The sequence below is a fragment of the Labrus bergylta genome, chromosome 16 (assembly GCF_963930695.1).
Source record: "Labrus bergylta chromosome 16, fLabBer1.1, whole genome shotgun sequence".
NCBI lineage: Eukaryota > Metazoa > Chordata > Actinopteri > Labriformes > Labridae > Labrus > Labrus bergylta.
In genome coordinates this window covers 25,047,009-25,070,293 of record NC_089210.1, presented here as the reverse complement: position 1 = coordinate 25,070,293, position 23,285 = coordinate 25,047,009, and the positions used below count along the sequence as shown (strand labels likewise).

At 42.7% G+C, this 23,285-nt stretch overlaps 2 protein-coding genes across 8 annotated transcripts in view; one reads left to right on the top strand and one right to left on the bottom strand.

The window, feature by feature from the left end:
* The window catches only part of adgrl1a (adhesion G protein-coupled receptor L1a), a 99,474-nt gene extending 92,636 nt beyond the window's left edge, over nucleotides 1–6,838 (top strand). For 3 of the 4 annotated variants that reach the window (XM_065965108.1, XM_020640950.3, XM_065965109.1), the window contains 2 exons: nucleotides 306–323; nucleotides 454–6,838. In XM_065965108.1, coding sequence (XP_065821180.1) covers nucleotides 306–323; nucleotides 454–1,373 — 938 coding nt within the window. In that variant the 3' untranslated portion in view covers nucleotides 1,374–6,838. The remainder of the gene's footprint in view (nucleotides 1–305; nucleotides 324–453) is intronic. The other variant, XM_065965110.1, reaches the window with a different exon arrangement.
* Nucleotides 6,839–8,894: 2,056 nt separating this feature from the next.
* On the bottom strand, nucleotides 8,895–14,542 carry LOC109989189 (uncharacterized). 4 transcript variants are annotated; one of them, XM_065965112.1, is made up of 13 exons: nucleotides 14,388–14,542; nucleotides 14,120–14,226; nucleotides 13,839–13,961; nucleotides 13,662–13,704; nucleotides 13,462–13,542; nucleotides 13,246–13,330; nucleotides 12,815–12,859; nucleotides 12,650–12,730; nucleotides 12,433–12,525; nucleotides 12,301–12,351; nucleotides 12,140–12,196; nucleotides 10,452–10,541; nucleotides 8,895–10,163 (listed from the first exon to the last, which is right to left on the bottom strand). In XM_065965112.1, the coding sequence occupies exons 1-13, from the start codon at nucleotides 14,449–14,451 to the stop codon at nucleotides 10,052–10,054; spliced, it is 1,032 nt and encodes a 343-aa protein (XP_065821184.1). In that variant the 5' UTR covers nucleotides 14,452–14,542; the 3' UTR covers nucleotides 8,895–10,051. The 4 variants fall into 4 exon arrangements, with proteins under 4 accessions (XP_065821184.1, XP_065821186.1, XP_065821185.1 ...); XM_065965114.1 differs by having other exon boundaries at nucleotides 12,662–12,730; XM_065965113.1 differs by having other exon boundaries at nucleotides 13,246–13,318.
* Nucleotides 14,543–23,285: the final 8,743 nt, after the last annotated feature.

Here is a 23,285-nt window from a genome sequence, read left to right as displayed (position 1 = left end):
TTGGATGTACATGTTGGAGGAATATGATGTCAGAAAAACAGGAGTAATTCTGCATAAATCAGAGTTAATGTGGCTCTTTGTGTCTGCGTGTACATTCAAAGTTGGAAAGTTGGATATGAGAGTCTGAGAGAGACGTAGGGAAAAGAAAAGGGGCGGACGAGCGAGGATATTTTTTATTCTGTTAATGGTTCCCCTTTGAAATGTCCTAAAAATGAATACATCAAGTTAATGTTGCATCATTAAAGAACTTACTGACTTGTGCTTCTCATTTTATTCACTCCACATGACTTCCTCTGGTTCCACAGGAACCTTCCGTGACCCAAGTAAGTATAATTCAATTAAATATTAGCATCTCACATGAATCCCTCTTCTCTAACTGACAGTTGAATATGACCAAATGCTAATAACGCCCTTTATTGTCCTCTTTTTTATTCTGTTTGTGTTTCGGTCTAGAAAGCACGTTATCAAAGGCCCGCGAACCCTGTGGGATGGAAACACTGCCCTTGAATGGTAACTTCAACAACAGCTACTCCCTGCGCAGTGGCCCGGGGGGTGGAGGTGGGGGCAGCTGCGACTTCCTTGGTGGCGGGGGCGGAGACAGTCCCCCTGCCCTCTTCAATGCCCGCGGCTCAGAGACCATGGGAGGTGGAGGCATCCGACGAAACCTCTCTGATGCAGCTGCCTTCGAGAAGATGATCATCTCTGAGCTCGTGCACAACAACCTGAGAGGTGGTGTGGGAGGAAGTGGAGGAGGCGGAGGTGACGTAGGGGACAGAATGTGTGGCAGCCTGGCCAGAGGACGCCCTCATGGTGGGGTGGGTCAGGGGACGACGGGGGTCGGGCCAGAGCCATCCATTAGTATGGATGAAGACGAGGACTATCTTCGAGAGGGACGGCAGCGCACGCCTCAGGATGTGGAGCTGCTTTATAAAGCTCTTGAGGAGCCCCTGCTGTTACAACGCGCCCAGTCGGTCCTCTACCAAAGCGATCCAGAGGAGTCCGAGAGCTACACGGCTGACCTCACTGAGAGCCTGGGACACAGCGGACACAGTGGCCAGAGTAACAGCGTGCAGGGAGGCAACAGAGCACCAGACTCACCTGCACGTGACTCCCTGTACACCAGCATCACAAACCTGCGAGACTCACCTTACCCAGACAGCAGTCCTGAGCCCCTGGAGGTGGTGCCCCGCTCGGCTCAGCCCCCTGAGGAGTTATACTACAGCTCCGGAAGGCCTGCCTTGGGTTCTCGGGGGGCCCCAATGCAGACCTTCTACCAGGCCCAAGCACGTAGGCCGAGTGGGGAGGGACATGCGGCTCAGGAGCCTGCACATAGTGAGGGAGACGGACAGATGCAGCTGGTCACCAGCCTGTGACTGGAGCCTGACGGAGGAAGTCTGAGACTCTAATGTGATGGCCAGAGCTGCCTCTTAGCCCACCTCGTTCTCGCGTCTCTCCACTTTCTGCTTGTTTGGTTGCCTTCTTTCTCTGATTTTTATTTAACTAACAGATGAGCAAACAGAGTGACCTTCAGGGGGAGTCAGGGCTGACTCTGCAGACTCAGCCTTTGTCTTTAACCCTCCCCTTTCTTATGGAGATGAGTGATGGATGTTTTTCAGCAGTGCATTCAGCGCCTCTCTCCACACCCAGCCCTCCCCAGTTCCTCTGGTACCCTAAGGCCAAGTCCAGCACTCTGAATGTACCGATCCACCCCCCTTTACCTTCAGATATTTCAAACTTTAAAACAAAGTTTTTTATGTAATTTCTCTTCAGACCTGCCTGCGGAGATGAGAATATCATTTTATAGTTTTTCTCATTTCCCTTTCGTATCACCCATTGGTGTTTTTGGAGTCTTCATTTGATAGGAGTAGTTAGCTGTGGAGACAGGGACTTTAGTACTATAATATAACCCCAAAAAAATGTCTCACAGAAAGCTCTTCACTGTTGCCAAAAATATCTTTTATTGAGCCAGAACAGAAACTAGAAGATTCACAAGGCAAACACATTCATATATTACACACACACACACACACACACACACACACACACACACACACACACACACACACACACACACACACAGACACTCACTCATCCAGAAGTGCTCATTACTGAACATCAAAAGTGAAAACAGTACTCCATGTAAGTAAAAGGGAGCAAGAGCTTTTGTTCCAAGCAGGAAGTGGGAGCTGATTCAGTGTAGTTGCCTTCATTTTCTCTTGCTGTGAATCGACAGCAATGTACAAAAGTGGAGCAGAGGCAGAGATGGAGACTGAGGAGACCCCGCACCGCCCCTCCACAGAAGGAGAACCTGCATCTAAAGGACTGGCCGTTTTCTCTCCACTCTTCTCTCTGGTTGTTTGCTTTAGGCATTTGAAAAGTTGAATGACTGCCTTGCTATTGTTTTGAAGAGAGTATTACATTTGTTGACTTTTGGTCTGCATCCTTTGGGGGCCTGCTGAATCAACGGTTGCCCCCCCCCCCCACCACCCCCCTGCTCCCTGTACTCTGCTGATAGAGCCTAGACAGTCGAAGTGGACTTGTTTCCTGTGTGCCGTTGTGACAAACAAGACTGTAGACGTCGCAAACACACTGGTTGATCCAATTGGTATAAATGTGTACATAGGACCCACACATGAATCTACTTTATTCCTACTATGTAAATAGACACCAGATGATCAAAAGCAACAAAACGTAACAAATACTATGAAAATGACTTCTTGTACTGCAACAAACCGACATGAGAAAAATAAAATGTTTTGGAGTTTGTGACCTGAATGATACACTTTATCTCCCCACCCCCCTGTGGCTCGATCTCTCGCTCGTGTGCCCCTGCACTGTGCAATTCAGTGTCAAATCCCTAGTGATCAGAGAGAGAGAGAGAGAGAGAGATTACAATGTGTAGTCGATTTTAGCTATAAAAATGAAAAGAAAAAAAACCTGGCAGAATTTTTATGTAATATAAGCCGTTACATGTTGTTAATATTTGCCCTTTGACATTCCCAGTGTGGGATTGCCAGAGGCGGCCAGGGAGGGGGCGGGAGGTGTGGGGTAAGCGAGATAGATGTTCCTAAATGTCATCCTGTGCCTCACAGGCACGATGAAGCATTGTGGGTGAACAACAGCATCCATAACAGTGATTTGGTTTGTTCTAGTATTCTTTGGACGGTATAACCAGATGATGTACTTTAAACAACATGGGTTCTAGCATGTATGGCTAAGGCGTTTTATTTACTATCAGAGAATATTGCATTTTGCTGCTTCTTAAAAATCGTTTCAGCATAACTCCAGAGCGTAATGTGACAATGCATTCATTTCCTCTGTGCATGAGCGTAAGTGTGAATGTGTCTGACTGGCTTAATGTGTGTGTGTGTGTGTGAGAGCGAGCTGTGCACCAGATCTTTTGTATGTGCGCACACATGTAAAATGCTATTTTTGTCGCTTGAACGCACATTAGAGAAGGTGGATGCTCATCTTAGAGAGCTGCCATTACTTCCCTGCCTCAAATGGAAGTTGCTTTTTTTCTGTGACGTTCAAGTACAGAGAGGAAAAATCAGCCTCGGGAGACATGAGATAACCACATACCATGAAAATGACAAGCTGGGTTGAGCAATCGGGAGAAACATGTTTTCCAATATGCCACCTTATGCAAGCGATACATTTGAGAAATTAGCTGTCAAGAGGGAGCCACTCGGAGGCTCCTTTCATCCAGCTGAAATCTGTCTGACCTTTAAAAAATACTGAGAGTTTGCCTTCTTCCACGTTATATTTATAGGCATTTGTTATGGTTTATTTATCAGTTTTTATGTATGTTTTTGGAATATTTATTCACGTTGATTTATTTATGCGTTGTTTCCTTTTTTTTCTTCTTTTGACTGCCTCCCTCGTAAACCTGCACCGATTGAAACAGTGGAATGTGTGGTCTGAACGTGAGCAGAAAATAGATGCATCCTCTGCGGTGTGACATTTGGCTAGTGCCTCACTGTCCCACTTCTAAAAGGAACCCAAAGGACTGCTTTTAGCTGTGGCTCTAGAGAGAGATAGGGGGTTAAAGACAGATAAGGAGAGTGGGATTACAAGGATTTGCCACCTTTTATTCTTGTTATTCAAATTGTTTTTTGTCAGTAACATTGTGTGGGCCATGGAGCAAGATGAGGCAAAGAAAAGAAGAAGAAAAAAAAAAGGCCTGAGTATCATCACTTGAGCCATAGGGGGAATATGTGCAATACTGGTTTATTGGTACAGGACTTGGATCTGCAGCTGAACCTGGGAGCTGACTGTGTTTACAAATGAAAGGACAATATGCACATGTCTTCTGCTCTGCTGCAGTGCTCGACAAGGTGAGGCATGGATCTTATGGCTCAGTAGCAGGGCATCGTACCGAGGCAGCTCTCTCTGGTCAACTGAGGACAACTGAATGTATTTTAACAAGCAGGACTGAAAAACAATCCACTCCAGGGTGGAAGTGTTAATGGGAAACGCAAAGACGGCCATCATCATCATCTCCATCCTCATCGTTCTCATCATCATTAACTCCATCCCTCCCTCATTGTATTTGACATAATGTGCTGATGCTGATCTCCAGTGCTCAGCTGGGACCTGCCCCAGGGAGGAACACTGTTTAGACAGACACTCCCCCATGAGAAGGAGGAATGTGCGTCACCTTGGGCCTGCTTCTGCCTCTTTCCAGCACCTCCCAGCTCCTTCTCTTTCCCTCCCTCACGTTGCATCTCATCCCCATTTTTAATATCAATCTCAATGGACTCCATTAGTGCAGCACTTCTTTGAGAATGTTAATTTGTTTTGTCAAAAGCTTTGTTTATCCCAGATTAATATCTCAATAAACAGAGGAGTGCTCTGCTGTGGTAAATGATAGTGATTATACAGTAGGTCTGCAGCTCATGCTGTAGAAGGAGGCGCACACAATGGGAGTTTCTCACCATTCAGATCCCTCCAAACCCCTGATTACAATAATAACACCGTGGGTACTAATTTACTGCAGTGAACTCGCCCTCTATTTCTGTTCTGCTCTCCTTTTCCTGTCTGCAAATGTTGAACGCAATTCCCATTCCATGCCGTGGCTAGTCTGACAGTGATAAGATTGGGAGTTGTTTAAAAGGTGGGATGCCCAACCTTTGACATAGTGCTGTTTCACCCCTGCAGCTTAGTGTCAGTGGAGAGTGAGCTGCTGCATTGTTCAGTCTATCATTAGACAGCAGAGGTCCCAGCAGGCCTACAGTCCGCTTACTCGGACTTGACCCTTTCACATACAGACTTTTTTCTTTTCCAGTGATTTCAGTGACGCATATCACAACAGGAGGGAAGTCAAGAGAGGGGGGGGCGCAGGATGCTGGTGTGTGAGTTCAACAGCAGCTGAGGTGCAGAGGGTCTGTAAGTCTGCAAAGGGTGTCCCAGGAGGGGACAGAGCAGGGACAACATGAGCCCAGATGTCACTAAGTCACAGCTATAGGCGGTAAGAGAGAGAGAGCGAGAGAGAGAGGATGGCTGGTGATGAGGGCACTTGCAGAGACAGAGGATATGCAGGGCTGGATCTGGAGATAAGGAGATGGATGGGCTTTGTGTTGGTGGTTTGCAGTCCAGAGGTTATCACTTTATTGTTGCTGTTGATCAAGCCGGCGTGTCAGATCTCTCAACTTACCCACATGAAGAGGGTGAGAGATGATTTGACTGCTGATTGGACTAATGGATGCTTCCTTAAAAAAAAAGTTTTCAAAAAATCCACTGCCGCTTCAGCCGACTAAAAGGACATTTTTAAGGACAGGATTTCCCTGCATAGATTTTTTTAAACAATAATAAAGTATTACTATTTTGTTATTGATCTATTGTGTCCACATGACTGCTATACAGTACCTATAGAGTAGTTTTAATAATCCATAAGGGTTCGGCATAAACCCAGGATAGTGCTGCTGATCTCTTATGCTATCTGTCTGTGGAGCCTTACCTGAAATCCAGGCGAGCGGCCATCTTTGAAGCACAGGGTGGGGCCAGAAACAGAGAGGCTTCTGGATAGGATGGGGTTCTCCAAATGCTAATCATTTGAGCCCTGTTCTTTACAGAGACCCAAAAGGTCCAAAACGAAAACAGGTCAGGCAGTTTTAGACGTTGAAGGGGAGAAATACAAATCTGCTGTTTGCTTGTTAACATCGCTCTACATGACGCAGAAGCAGGCTGAATCTGTTGGCATGATTTTTTTTAAATGTTCCTCTTTTTCTTTCTCGCTTGTCATGCTGTCTCTGAGAGCGAGGAAGGAGCTGACTTGTGCCTGCATGTGTCTGTCCATGGCTGTAGTGATGTTCTATGTGACCAGCCAGGAAATGCTGACAGTCTGTGATTAAAGGGAACATAGCTGGCTGTAGCTGGTGTGACTGGGATATTTTAAATAAATATTAAAACTTGGTACTGTAGAACCTGGTCAGTATTGGAAATCCCTGAAATGCTATATGGGAATAAATAATTGTGTATTGGTGATTTATAAAGCAGGATGTAGGCATTGCGATAAGTACTGACATTGTGCCATGTGGGGTTCTACCTGTAACAACCATTTCCAGAGCTTTCTGTGATTTTTCTATGAAATGGATCATTTATTATGTACCACTGCGACATTTGTAAACTGAGGTTCATATAACACCTTGATTCTGTTTTTCTTTGAGGGATGATGTTCATATGTTTTTTTATTTCTTATTTGTTTGCTTACACTCATTGCTTTGACAGCTGTCAGGGCAAAAGGGGGGGAGGATTTTATTTGAGTGTTTGCGTCATCGCATTGTCAGAGCGACCTTGTATCAGCACATATTAATAAAAAAAAAACATTGAAAATGTACGCTGTTAATGCTTCAGGGTTTCTCTGGGAATGTTTTGAAGGGGGCTTAGATGTGATGTGTATGCAATGTGTTGCATTTGCCAGTTTTTCTAAACAGCACACAGAAATTATTGATAATCTTTGGCTTTGCTCTTTGCATAATCATCTTCAGTAAATCTACCTCGTGACTCAAACTGGTAATGAAAAGACATCTTTAAGCACTAATACAGTGGTTATGTTTTATTCATGGGCTGTCCTGGAGGTTACGGCTGCACTGTGCTGCTCATCTGTGTAGCATGGAAAGCAAGGGACTGAAGCCAAGCAACCCAGCCTCATCCTGAGTCAGCTCCCCCTTGAACCACACACTGTATGCATATGCAGATTGGACCTGTGGGTTGGGATGATGATTCTGTCAAACACTGGTCTGTGTCCAAAGCATACTACACAAAGTGATCAGAGAGATGCAGAGAAAAAGCTAGTGGTCCGTTTGGGAGACAAAACCCAGAATCTAAACTCTCTGAGTGTTTGGACAGGGACTAGTGAGAGCTTTACAGGATGGGGAAGAGGAGGACTGGTCCCATGCTAATCTGGGAGAAAGGAAAGCTTTGTTTTCACTACAGTGACCCAAAGTCAGTATTACCAAGACCAACTTAAACATTTCCTTCAACCATCTCTTATGTATCTCCATGTACATGCAGACATGTGAGTGCTCTGGCTCAGCTGGATTTAGCTTTACAAAGCATCAGTCAAGGTTAATTAATCATACAGTGGGGTGTGATCCCCGATGTAATCGCTTTAAAACTGCCATGTGAATACAGCTTACTGACTTTTCAATGCAGCACTGTTTGCTTGCAGCTGCCTGTTAAGCCTGAACATCACGCAGCAGCAGGCGACCTTTAGTACACTCTGGAGTTACCGTAAACATTGTGATACACTGGAGATCAGTTAAGGGTAACACACGAGTGCAGCCCAGCTAGCTTCCTTTTAAGCCATCTTATCCCTGATGTGGTGTGATCAGTGTTCATCTCCTGCTGAGTTTTGTCTCCTTGGCTGCTCATAATCCCGTTCACAGCCAAGTGTTATTGGTTACTAATTAGCCAATAGCTAGTTATTATGTGCATCAGAGCATAGAGGATTCCTCCGTAATTACAGCTTCTCTCATGTACCTGTTTTTTTTTTTCCATGTCATGCAGTACACTGTGCATGTATTATCACATGTGATGCACTCACCCCCTACCCATCCACCCATCTGCCCATGCAGTCCCCGCCTCGCTCATGTCCCCTCACTGAAACTCCCTGTGTGGGGAAGCTCTGAGGCCTTGACCATTCAATCACCCTCTTTTCACTGCTGGTTCAGTAACACTTTCACACACTGACATACCAACATGAGCAACAAGGCCTCTGACCCCTGATACACTCTCTTCCTGGCACTCGGTCCATCAGAGTGGTAAACCGAGGGGGGTTTTCTCAAGGTCATTGCACATTGAAGGAAGCAAAAATAGAATCACAGCAACTCTCAGCAGATCCCAAGAGGTGCATGAAATCCTGTCAAAATCACTGTGTTTTTGTGTAACTGTAATTACATACATACACTCGGGGGACCTAAATCTTTTAAGTAATGTATCATAGATATGCTGCTCTGAAATTACCAGCAGATGTGCCTTTGATTAGTTGATTAACAAATCAGAGCAATGTATTAGCGGGATCAACGCAGCCACAGACACTGATTACATGAAAGAACAACACAAAAGTCCATCAACATTATGGAGGCTGTAATTTATAAAAAAATGAATCATTGCATTTTACTCACAGTGGTTTATAATATGAATAGAATATGTTAATAAAACACATGTATTTTAACTGTGTACATTACAGTAACATTTGATTTGAAGCTATTGCAATCAGGACTAAATACGCATTAATAAGGTTTGCATCACTCAACTAGTAGAATGGGGGTATTATGTTTCCCTTTAGAGGATGTGAGACTCGTGTGTATATACTGCCCCCTGGTGGATTTCCTATAAAGTGATGCCTTCACAAAGTAAGGTAAAAAAAGAAAAATCCAGGGAGTAAAATCTAGGGTGGAATGAACAATTTATTTCCAACTCCATGTAAATATAACAATAGTTCCTTACAAACATACAGAAAATGTTATGATCATCAAATTTGCCAATCTAAAAGTAAATGCAATACAACAACAAAAGAAAACACATGGTCAAAATATGATTTAAGATATAATATAAGATATAATGTAGGTTACAAAACGAGAGAATGAATCAGGAGATAGGAATAAACATGATGCTAGATTAAGCAGGAAATAATAGGGTAAAGGCACGCTTACTAAAATAATGAGGATCACATAAAGGTACATGTTTAAAACTCCAATAAAACAAAAATGCATTACATTTTGTGATCCATTTAAATGCATATATTGATAAATGGACATGCGCTTGTCTAGCGCTTTTTACACAGCAGCTTACACAGAGAAGGCAGAGGCTGCTTTGTAAAGTTTACTAATCCATTCAATCTGATAGACATGCCACTGACGCAGCAGCGGGAGCACTTTGAGGGTTAAGTGTCTTGCCCAAGGACACATCGACATGTGGCCGTAGAAGCTGGGGGTCAAACCCCCAACCTACCACTGAGCCACAGCCGCCCCTGTCATACTACCTGTATTATATATATAACAGGTATTATATAATATGGAACATTTGATTTTCTAACCAAACATTCCTTATACTGTACATTATATAGTAATATTAAGCCTCACAGTTGTGTATGTGGTGTCTTTACTGACTGGTTCACTTTGGTAGAGCTGTGCCCTTCATAATCTCAATGACAAACATCCCATGCACTTGTTTGTTTGTTTGTTTGTTTGTTTTGTCCAGGTAATGAAAAAGTTTGGCCAAATATAATAAATCATATTCACTGTGATGACCACAGTCAACAGACAGCCTGTGTGACTGCTCATGTATCAGTGAATATTCTGGACACAATACAAAGACACCACAGGGTGTCATAATGAATAAAATATGTTGTAATCATAAAGTCATGATTAAAGGGTCTTTAAAAATGTAACTTTGTAAGGACAGCTTGTGGTCAACATAGTTATTGTTACATATCCCAAAGGACTGTCAGTAAAATAACCACATACCCTGACTGTGAGAACACTTTATGTATACTGAAGGTGTTCATTATTATTATTATTATAAATCAGTACTTATGAACACCAAATTACTTCATGTTGGATGCTGACTTCACGTCATCATCCTGGTCGGGGTCGGGGCAGCTCTTGTCCACCAGAGCTGCAGCTTCACCTGTCATGTCAGAGCGTGCGATGGAATCTCTGGAGACAGACACAGCACAGCATAAAGACATGAACGTCTGCACAGAAACAGCCGAGATTGTTTACTGTATGTTCACTTTCTGAAAAGAACTCAGATAACTTCTGAAACTCAGACTTTTCATCCCTTCAAATATTTTGAATATAAAATATTTGGAGGGCAGAGCAGTTCACAAAGTTATTCCTGGCAGCTGTCCCATCATCAGCAAAATATTACAAGGTGTAAAGAAGACTGCAAAGTGGAAAGGGATGCCATGAGAGCAGAGTGGCAGAGAAGGAAGGCAGTCTCACCCCTGACTTGGTATCAGTGGCTTTCTCTCATTCTCATCTTCTTTAGGACCACGCTCAACGAGAGGCCGTCCATTCTGCATGTCCCTGTTCCTGCAGAAGAAGAATTCACAGCCATTAGTATCCAGCAGGGGGGCTTTGAAAATCCAGGGTTCCATGACAATGAAGTGGACTACCACAGCTGAAATTACATACTGTAGCTATTGTAGAAACTGTCCTGTTTGTTTCTATTTGCTGCTCTTTTAAAGTATATATTATTTCAGTATATATACATTTTCTGTCAGTGGTGCAGTGGTTAGCAATGTTGCCTCACATCCAGAAGGTTCATGGTTCAAATCCCTGTCAGACAGGTTCATTCTGAGTAGTTAACATGTTCTCCTCCCAAAGTCTAAAGACATGCTCGTTAGATTAACTGATGACTCTAAATGTCCATAGGTGTGAACGTGAGTTTGGCTGGATGTCTGTCTCTATATGTCGGCCCTGTTATTGACCGGCAAACAGTCCAGGGTGTCCTCTCGCCCAATGACAGCTTGGATTGGCTGCACCCACCCGTGTCCCCAAGCAGGAGAAGCGGTATATAGATAATGAATGGATGGAAATTGGGGACGCTTTATTTAATCTCACCTGCTCACCAATATTTTTTGTTCCTTCTTCCTGACTTTCATCGAGTTTTATGGATTTTTTCCGACTTCATTTATATTTTATTCCCAGTTTGCAATTATCCTGAACAATAGCCAATCATAACCTGTGGGTTGTTTTAAACTAATGAAGGAAGAAAAAAAATGATCACCTGAAGAAGACGTCTGGTCGAAACATGGTGATTGTGATAGAATCAAAACTTTTTGTTGCATTTAAACAAGTGTGCTTCCTCAGTCGGCTGTTTCTGCACTGCCTTGCACCTACGTGATGTGCGTATAACTACCTCCTTTTTCATGTTTTAAACTAATAACACGATTTCACACTGGGGTACTTATGATAACTTATTATAAATACATATGGATTCTATTTTTTTCATCTTCATAGGACCTGTTATTACATATGTCTAAAAGGACCATACATCAAAAAAGTAAGTTGTTCTAGAGTTGACCGTCTAAAGAAAGCTGGTTGTCCAACTTCAGCTCTGTGATGTTGTATGTTACAGTGTCCACACCGTGTTTCTAGTTATTCTGTTATTGTCCTGTGTCCTTTCTTTGTATGTATCTGGAAAAGGGTTGAGGGGCTAGACTGTTGATCTTTAAGAAAACATAAAATCTCTCAAGACTAATTAAGTCGTGTCTTTTGAGTATGTGGCAAAAACAAACAACCTACATCCATCCATTATCTTTTACCGATTTTTCCCATTCAGGGTCGTGGGGGGCCGGAGCCGATCCCAGCTGTCATTGGGCAAGACTGTGAAAAACTGTACACCAGTCCATCACAGGGCTCACATGTAGAGACAGACAACCAGCTACACTCACATTCACACCTAACAAGCATGTCTCTGGACTGTGGGAGGAAGCCGGAGTACCTGAAGAGAACCCACGCATGCACGGGGGAGAACATGAAAACTCCACACAGAGAGGCTCCTGTCAGACGGGGATTCAAACCAGTAACCTCCTCGCCGTGAGGAGACAGTGCTAACCTCTGTACCACCATGCAGCCCATCCTACAAGCAAACGTTAATCATTATAAATCTTAGACTTTAGACTTACTCATCAATGTCTTTCTCTTTGCCGTCAGTCACTCCTCCTGGGTCATCTCTCAGGTTCCTGAGACGACAGACATATATACAGTAATTGTTGTTAAATGATCATAAATACATTGATTTAAACATAACGAAATACAATGAGAACATTCAGTGCCAAAAGCTCACCTGTGCATGGATCGCAGTTCAGAGACTCCATCAGGGACATCTATGCCTCCACTGCAAGACAAATATAAGAGTTTAGAACTCTGTCAAGGAAGTTTACAGACACAAGCTAAAGATATCACTTCTTCCTCTTACACTTTGGACAGCTGGGTTCCATTGTTGTAGATGTTGTCCAGACTTTGAGTTTGAGGAGTTTGAGGAGTCTCTCCATCAGCTTGAGAATCAATACTATGGAGACAAAATGCTGCTTTTATCAGATTACATTCTTGACTTGTAACTTAAAAAAAAGAAACGTCGATGATTTCGACAAACAGGTTAACAGAAGGTTGGAGTGGTAGCATTGAAGCCAAACCTTTGAACTTGCACGCTCTCAAGCATGCTATTTCTCCCATTTTGATCAGCTGCATGTTGACCAATCGCAGGCTGCATCAACCTATAATGACACAGAGAAAAAAAGACGAGCATGTATTCAATTTCACTGACCTGTGCTCACAGTAGCTTCTGAATGTTTGCTTACTTGAAGACAGCGCGGTGGTTGCCATCCATCTGAGCCCACAGGGTCCTTAATAGAGAAATAATTTTCTATTCAATAAAACAACAGAGCTACTCAGCTATAGAAGAAATATCTGTAAGCGGTTTTTCAATTTAAAATTGCATTTTGTGTTACAACTGATCAACCTGTCCTCCTGTAAAAGGTCAGGAGACGTAATGGCAGAAATGCATTTGAACTAAAACAGTGCCAGCTGAGACTTATGTGACCAATTAGACTAGCATCTCAGGGCTCGCCCTTCTTGGAAACCCCCTGTGAGAGGTTAACAGAGGAACTGTGTGTTCCTTCCTGAAAACATGACAAACAAACTACCAGCACATTTCTGAAGCCATATATATTACAGGAAGGTAAGAAGGGAAATGGCAGTGAAAAGTTTGAGGAAATATATTTGAACTCACTTTTTTAGGCATGCGTTTTTGCGCCAACACAGCACTGCCAAGAAGAACGCCGCTACCCCAACTGATCCAATAACTAGACAACAGACTATATTAAACATGTTACTATCAGATATTCATTCAAGATTTCTTACAGCAAAAGAGTTATGCCAATAATAAAATATTTTAGCTACTCCTATAACATCATGGTGTTATTTAAAAAGAAAAACTTCCACTTACAGAGGACTAGTTTTAAATCTTTGGAAACACTTGGCGGTATGTTCTCTGATGAATCGTTGGTAACAGGAGTTGGTAGGTTCTCTGTTAAAGGTAAAGAGGGGGTTATTCCACATCTAATGTTTATACATCTAAAAATCAGCAATGTCAAATGAGCATTTAATATTAAATTGTTTAAACACTACATGCCATCAGCAACTTACCATATATTTTATACGACAAGCAGACATCTTCTACATGCCGTCCCTGAAAATAGAATAAAAAGTCTGTACTGTCAGAGATTGGAGTACATGATTCACATTAAACAACAAAACCAAATCAACTTGTTTCTTTTCCAGTTTATAAGAGTATACTGTTTGATTAAAGATGGGGGGACTTACAGAAGGGACTGTGCACTTTATTCGCAGGTCTGTGCAATTCTTGGTGAAGAATGAAGTCTTGTTAAGATTCATCCATGGATGCAAATACTCATAACGTCCAGACATGTATCGAGCAATCTTTGTCTGTCAGGGTAAAAAGAACAGGCTAAATTAGAACAGAGGTTGCTACATTGTTTTCTTATAATACAAAAAAATCTGTGCTACAAGTCTTTTGATAAAAATAAATCATTTCAGAATTCAGAATTCTGACTGCTACAGAGCTTAAAGGAAAATCAAAATACCTCGTTTTGGTCCACAAATATTTTATTTGCATCTGAACACTCATGTGAGTAACTAAAACCATCCGCAGACTTTAGCTCTTTGCATGATATGATTTTTTGAGGGCAACCTGTGAGACAACAGAGTTGAATTGTGTATCACAAACCAAGATTTTAAGATAAGAAAGCAAAGATACGCACATTAGGTGGTACATTAGTTGGTGATACTGAAAGTAATAAATAACTCCAAAAAAAGTGAGAAATATGTGTTGTAAACATCCCCAGCTCTTACCTAGGCTTCTTCCAAGACAGGGTGATATCATCAGGGTTAGAAATAAACACATTTTACCCTTCATTTTGTCGAATAAAAAGGAGAGACGGGCGCTCAGTCAAGTCTTCGTTGCATGTAACAAGGAAGTAAGTTGAACAGGAAGTGAACTCTTAGCTATAGCTATATGGATATAGTAATTGCCATGCCACAGGCTGCCTTGAGACACTAGGGGAGGCTATCATCCTACACATCAGACACACATCCAACAGGCTGCCATGAGACACAGAACTCCACAGGGTTTACTTTTTCATACTTATTGACATGAAAATAGAGGAATGGCAGTATCAACATGTTGCGGCTCCAGCATTTTCTCTTTAACAGACAAACAAACAGATGTGTCATTAGACAAACACATCCTGAAGCCCAGCATGGATTCTGTGTCGTTGTGGCAGGATTCCTCTTCCCCTCAGGTGGAAGAATTTGTTTTCATCCTGTTCGAGGATGGCAGTGAACCCGCCATATTCTAACCATGAGAGAGCAGAGGGACAACAGAGGCCTCTGAGTATACTCAAAGAGGCCTCTGTCATTTCCCTTTCACACACACACACACACACACACACACACAGACACACACACACACACACACAGACACACACACACACACACACACACACACACACACACACACACAGACACAGAGAGCATGGATAAAGCAGAAGCCGCCCTGGTGCAGCACGCTTCATTTACACTGCATCTTCTCTGGTCCATCGAGAAAACACAGAGCAGAGTCTGTGTCACTCAATACGGGCCCCTCTCTATCTCTTCAAGTCTGTGCGCTTCCCGTCCTGCATCTCTCAGTCCCTCGCTGGCTGTCCTTTGCCCTCCACTCTCTCTCTCTCTCTCTCTCTCTTACATGGTAAGAGTCCACCAGCTGGGTCGAGCAAAAAAAAAGACAACAGTGCCTCCAAAACATACTCTCACATTTCCCTCTTAACATAATTATCTCATTGGCTCAGATGTGGGGTTGGATAAAGTGACACAGAGGCAAAGAAGATTTACTTATTAGCCAATTTGGGTGAGCTAACCACTTAAACGTTGCATCATTCTTGATTGCTTCATTGCTCCTTGACAAGAGCCTTCTGGGGTATGGATGAGAGCATCGCAACAGGCAGTAATGCACTCCGCTCAGGTCCCCTGGTGACAGAGCTGGGTGGAAGTGGACTTGTCCAATCATCTGATCCATTCTCCATAGATATCAAGTGACAGTGGGTGGCTGAGATTTCCTAACATCCCTCTTCATTTCCACAGAGCCCCTGCATAAACAGAGGGGAGCAGCGATGACGCAGGACTGGATGAAAACACACACGCATGTACGCACACACACACACAAAGATATGAACACTGTCCCAGGGAACACACTGCGTCCACTGCTCCAGAGCGAAAGAAGGAGTAAATTCCAAAGAATCTAAACAGAACTTTTAGGGTAAATAATTACAATTTGATATCTTTTCCGTCTGTTTCATCCCCTCCATTCTAGGTCTTTTCATTAGAGAGGCAATAAAAGATAAACAGCTCTCTTCCATTTCACTAACACCCTCCCCAATTCCTTTTTCTTTATCCACGGTGAGGGAAGTTTAAAGGTAGAAAGTATAAACTCTGGTTCAAAGAAGATTGTTTTTCAGAACCAAAGTGAGCAAAACAAACCCCATTCAGTTTGTACAGTTCACTTTTATAAACCCAAGTTTCAAACAAAACCTGGGTGCACCATTCAGGGCGTGTGAGTTGTAGAGTCGAAGCAACACCCCGAGAATCCTGAGTAGCTCCAAAAGAATAGTGCTGGCTCTTCACTAGCCTGCTTGGCTTGAGTTTGCTTTGCTCCACATCGGTTTCAAAATACACCCTGAAGAAAGCCGACCTTAACATAAACAGCTTATACAGAGCAGGAGTGACTCCTATTAAGAAAACAGTGTCATGTTCACACTCTGACTGTTAGTATCATAGATTTGTAGACACATATTTTTCCACTCATCACAGGTGTTTTCCTCGCATTTTCCCTGAATCCAAACCTTAGACGTGATTGAACCATGTATTTGAGACCCATAGAATCACTGGGGAACTTTCAAGTATAATGGTAACCGGCATAATCCTGCATTCTGAAACTGAGTGCAAGTGAGTTTTTTTTGGAATTGCAAACAGGACATTTACACACACTTTTGTACGCCTCGTCTGCACTGCATTAGAGGAGAATGCAGAATCTGCAGATTACAGGAATCGTTCTGGTTTCAGTTTGTAGTCTAGAGAGTATAAGTGAGCAAAAGAAGCAGACTGCATTAGACGTAATACAAATATAAATCCCATCAGCTGCCGTCTGAAGACAAGTGTCAAACTTATGCATGCAAGTGATGCTAACAATCCACTTTTGGACATCGCACCTCAAGTCAAACTACATTCTCTCTTCTCAAGTTGCTTGCCAGACCTGTAAACAAAGACAGGACACAGAAGGGAAGTCGCTGACCGTTTGTTACATTGAAGCCCCCAAAAAGTTGGCTGTAGCTCCAAGAGGTGTCCGGTGTTCGCCTATGGTTCCCAGAGTGCCAACACACTTACAGACCTACTCACACACACAGAAATACATTTACATTAATCACGTTCTGTCAGACATAAATATGGAATCACACTTTGTTATAACATTGATACACTTACGAACAAAACCTGAACTTATAACAGTGAACCATCAAGTCTGAGTGTGTTCTTGAGTGTTAGAAGTGCAGGTGCAGGGGAATATATGAATCAATAAAGCCATTGGGCCCCACACAATATCATGTGCACCCCCACCCCATCTTCTCCTCCCACTCACATATTAAAGCCCCTTCCATAGCGGCCAACTCTCCCCCTCATTGAAAAACGACAGCTCCCTCCTGCATAGCTTACTTAGCCTGGGCACGGCAACCTGATCCTGCTGAGAAAGTCTTATAAAAAGAAGCAAATAAATCAAGCCAATCAGAAACACCTCTCCTCCACTGAGCCAAACATAAAAGATCTGAGTGTTTTTTTTTTTTCTTCTATCAGACCAACCCTTGCCTAAGGGCCCGATGGTGTTTGAATATCAAGGCTCAGTAATGCCTAATTATTAGTCTATATTATACAAGCAGCCATGTCAATGCAGTGTACAGTACGATGCACAGCAGCTAAACATTCACATGGTGCTGAGGCACATGTTGTGCAATAAGTAGAGAGAAACTTGGACAGGCTCTATTAATCTGTTTTCCAGCTAAATCTCCTGAGAGGGATCTCTGACAGAAAACAAACCTCTCTGTTTGAAGCACGGCCTCCAGTTAAACTTGTTCAACTTCTGCCTGCCTCTACTTTTCATTCTCCTCCTCACTCTGTTTCTCTCCCACTTTTCTCTCCCCCTCCACTTTTCTCTCTCTTGTCATCTCATTCTGCCTCTCTCTCTCTCTGCTCTCCTTCACCATTGTTTTCCCCCCTGCTCCTTTGCTTTACTCTCTTCGTTTCTCTCTCCCCCCTCTTGATTTGTTGCTGGCCTAAGTCTCAGTATTTGGCTGGGCGAACCCAGGGTGAGCGTGTCTTATTACAGCAGTCCAGGGCCCTCTGATAAAGCCCTGCATTGTGAAGGATAATCCCTCAGAAACAATCACATTTTTATACTGTGCCCTCTGTTGTTTCTATAGCCTCACACTTGAATATACAAAGTATGAACGCAACTCACGCACGCAACCTTTTGTTTTGACACACAAACAAGTACATGTGCAAGCACTGGCTTGCAGTGCACACTAAGTGGACTCGTGTGAAAGTATGCAAGAAATTCACATCAAATTACCAATTCGGTTCATTTTGTTCCCACTTTTCTCTCTGTGCAAACTGCTTCCTGTCACCCACTGTGGAATCCAGGAATGTCTCACCTAAAGCTATGAGTGACATGAATGCAGTTTTTAGGGGACAGGGATTTGTAAATGGGTAGTTTCTGCAGCGCTGTAAAATGTCAGTTAAGTCAGTGTGTCTATCACTGTCATGTTTTGTTAAGGCAGCCCTTCTGTAGCCGTTCACACTCGGCTGAGCTCTATTGTTAAATAAACAAAGGCTCGTGTTTGGTTGTGCTGCGGATCAGTGAGTGGATCAGGCGCTCACCTGAAAAATTGGTGAGTGTACAGCGGAGCAGCACAGAAAGTAATTTACACTTTTACACACTTAAAGTCCTTATTAAAAAAACGACTCATAGAACGCATCTACACAGCAGACCTTTACACATGTACTAGCGTGAAAAAAAAACCACAATAAAAATGGCTGATTGCCATTTAGCTGTTCCAGTTCTCTGGCTCTGGTACCATGCACTGGGAGACTCATATTGAATTGAGCCGTCACGGTAGAACACATTCATTGTTTTGATTTAAAAGACAAACCTACTGACTCGTGACTTCTTTTCGGTATGCTAACTGTAGCTGAGCACAGCTGTTCAGTGTCTAGACAGGTAGGTACCTGTGTGGTTCCAGGTCGTCTCTCTGTCACTGCCATCATTCCTCATCTTCCAACAGGAACATCATCTTCCATCGCTGGATTTTTCTCTACTATCATCTGTCACCACGACCGAGGGGAAGGAGAAACCTAATTACAGGACGGAGGCAACCATAACCCCCCCCCTAAAAGTTTACACTTCTAATGATGGTAGCCTGCAGCTGTGAACGTCAGACCGACATTACACCAACTGACTGTAAACAATGTGTTGTAAAGGTTGTCACAGTCCACCTGTTGCCCAATAGCACAAGGGAGTTTTATTTGAAGGAGCGCTAAAACAAAAGAAGAAGGAGAGAAAACATGGGCATCAGTTATTTGAGATGATACCTGGTACTTACAGTATTAAACTTACTGTCTTCAAACTACCAATTATCTAAGCTTTCCCAGGCAAGTTATGTTAGCAGATCAGCATTACACACACAAATTACTCACTAGTTCCCCTCATTCATAACAAGGCATTACAGGAATATTGTCAGGTGTCTGCAGTGTGCATGGTCGTTAAACTATTGGTTCAAAGCTATCATCACACCTACATCCACATAAGTGCAGATTAAAGTATTTTTACACACATAAATACACAGTCAGGGAAGAGGCATAGAGAGAGGCCTGTGTTGTATTTAACAGTTTCCTGGCCTCCAACAAGCTCCTTCATTGTCTCTCTGATGCTCTGCGCTGTTGTCAGTGTGACCTCGGCACTGCAGCCTCTTTTAATTCTCCGTGTTATTCCAGCTGGTTCCTGAGGAGGACTGTAATTAGGAGCACCGCGGCACTGATAGCAACGTCCTCACTATCACACTCTGTCCCACACATACTGTGCTGTGAACTCACATCCGCTCAAAAGGCAGACACACATTCATCCCCTTTCAAATTCAACCTGCCCGACAGCCTCATACGACAAGACAAAGGGTGCTGGATGGCAGTAAGGGTTGGGGATGCTGAGGGAGTTGGTCTAAATCAATGGTTTTCAACTGAACTGAAGCTGTGCCTGGAAGAAAGATTTTGTCAAAAGTCTATGAATTTCGTTCCGTTTCTTTGTTCCATCACGCATTGTACCATCCAAGGTCCAAACTGCACAATTTATTTATTAAATACAATCTGATTGATTGGAAAAGATCAGAAATTTGGCTTTTCATGAAGGAGTTGTCACTGGGTCCTGAGGCTTGACCAGTTGAGAACCACTGGTGAAAATGATTACATCATATTTAAGAAGCACTATATTTACAGTTTTTGCTTCAGTTGAAATGACCAGGGTTATTTGTGTTTAATATATACTACATAATTATTGAAACCTATACAACTCAAAGCAATAAGAGTAAAAACAACACTGATGTCAAGCATGAAAACTGCACAGAGCTGATCAATGATTGAGATAAGTACGGTGGCTGACAAGGGCAACCAACCTGCAACGGCTGAAATGACTTAGATTAGGAAAAATGTGAAGCAAATTCAGAAATTATGTTAATTCAAAAGAAAAATGAAAGAAACACGCTGCTGAAATCAAAAACAATTGATTACTATCAAACCACTCTCTCTGAGCAACATTATCATTGTCTTCCTTTGCTTTTGTCCTTCGAACGCTGTTTGTACAATCAGACTTACGCACACAATGAGGCTCTCTTATAAACAGTGTTGTGTATGGAAGAGTACAGTTGTGTATATCAGGGATTATAGTGGAACGTGTGAGGGAGAGTGTGATTTATGGCCTTAATGACCTCCACAATAAGCACATGGATGGTATGCATGTTCACAAACATTTTAACACATGAACAGAGATTACACACTCCAACATGTCTAATACATGCAAGAGATGTGTTTTTTTTTTTTTTTTACGACATGTATATTCTGTGAGGTCATCTCCTTAGAGCTCTGGAGTGAGTGCTGAGGTCAGCCGCATACATCCCACTTCATGAGGTCCACTCGAGTATGGTACTGTAGTTTGTTTAAGTGATGAATTGGCTGTTTTCATGATTCCCCTGCTTGTAATAACATGGGATGAGTGTCATGTCACTATTACGTCAACACTACATGTTGGTGTGTGTTGCGGGGGAGGGCTTAGCTTGATGACTTTGTAACCCGGGATCATCCTCCCATCTCTGCACTGCAGCCATCACTGACACCTCAAGGGTCCAGCAATTGTTTTTATGAACATGGTCTTGTTTTTACATTCCAGTAAGCAGCCTGCAAGTTATGGAACAAACATGAACACACCCACACACCCACACACCACACACACACACACACACACACACACACACACACACACACACACACACACACACACACACACACACACACACACACACACACTAGACATATTTCATGCCTCAGACCACAAAATATAAACAAAGTGGTTTGGTATCTTTATCTACAACGTGTCTTGTCTAGGTTCTCGTAGATAAGCTTGATTTACTGAGTCAAATCTTTAATATAAATCCATGTTCCACTTTTTAAACATGCTTAAAGCTGCTTTTTTTCCACAGGTGCTGAGACGGAAGAAAAGTGAAAGTAATTTGCTGCAGAGACCTTAACAAAGAGGGGGAGCTACAGTATGGTCACCGTAACCTGAAGCATTCAGCTTGACACTGGAATAATCATACAACACACTATGGCGCCAAGTCTTATCAGGTGACCTTTTTCTATGTTTTCTACCTTTGTAATGCCTCATTTACTCCTCTAAGACAATGATATAACCTCTTCGATGGTAAATAGAGGCTTTGTGGGTATGTAACAATATCATTTTAAGCCAGTCCTGAGCACTGATCGGACAGAAAGACGAGTGTATTTTATATTGTATATATTGATGCAACTATAGCTCTTGTAATAGAGAAATCCAGAGACCCTGACCCTTATATACATGTACACAGAGAGCTAGTGGCTGACTCTAATGTGAGTCTCTTATTTTGTCTCTCTTTAAAACTCGTAAATTCATACTTAGTATGTGCGCCTGAGCACAAAAACAGTGCCCTGAGTGATGCTATCTTCAACAGATAGCACATTGAAACTGTCCTCGTCAGATAGTACGTGTGTGTGCATGTGCTGCACTGATCATTTTGGTATGCATTAACTTTTCTTTATGTGAGGAGATGCACACACACATTTTGTCATTTGTAAGTGATTGCACACCATTTGAATCTGTCAGTTCTCTTGGGGATGATTTCATAGTTAGTTCATTTAGCTCATTGCATATTAATCCCTGCAGACAAGATAGATGAAGATTTCTCATCGGGATCATGCAAGCTAACGTCTTTTACAGACTTATATTCCACAACATGCCAACTTGCAGTCGTAATGGCTACAGCTAGTGCGTGCACTGATTTACATTTCTGTTGGAGATGTAGAAATATTCATGGCAGTGAAGGGCCAAGAGAGCAAGCTTGAACTTGAGCATACTAAAGTGCCCATTAATCCTTTTTAATTCTATTAAGAAATGGTTTGCAGCTGTATAAGAGACCAGCAGAGTTCCAGAGACTATGTCTCTAATGCCTTGGAGACCCACAGAGAAAAGCTCTTACTTAACAGAAATTCATTTGCAAGAAAATGATTTTCCGCACGGTTGAATCAATTCACAGCAGTGAGCAGCTTTTACTGGGTAAATAGAGACATTTGAAGTTTTGTGAGGACTGTGTGAAGAGATGTGTCTCACATATATTTATTAAAAAGGCCATTTCATTAACCGGGGGGGAAGGGTTTCATAGATGGAATTTGACTGTGCTAAAATTGTCTGGGTGATGTTATCAATGTCAGACAAATCATGTACCGCACAAGTGTCCTTCCTTAGACAGGAAGAGATATGCAGGTGAGCTACGTGCTTTTAGCGGCACACCTATCTGTGTGTTGATTTGGATCAGCACTGCAAAGCAGTATTTTTTGCACCTGTCCAATTTTTACAACAATCATAATCTTATCCAGGAATTCCCCAAAGAGAAGTATGTGGAAAGAGGGATAGAGGGAGTTTCCTTCCACAGTGAAAAAAAAGGACAATATTGTTCACCTGTTGAGATAAGACTTCAAATACCCCTCATTTTGAATGACCACAGTGCCCTGCTCCTGTTCCTGCTGTGTGCACAATCACAGCCGTGTAAATAGCGAAGCCCTCCTGCCTGGACCTCAGTAATCTGAACATACAGAATGTGCCTCAGCCTGTTGACCCCTCTTAATTTCTATTAGGGCAAAGGGTCAGTGAGGAGGACGCCGGTCACAGTGTAAACTAGATGTCATGTTTGACAGGCTATGTAAACTCCACACACACACACACACACACACACACACACACACCTCAACACAAGACAATAACAAGGAGGGGGGCAGACACAGATAGACAAGAACCTGTCACACAAGCACTGGCATATACGTTGCTCAGGAATGAAATGTGTCTCCTTGGTTACA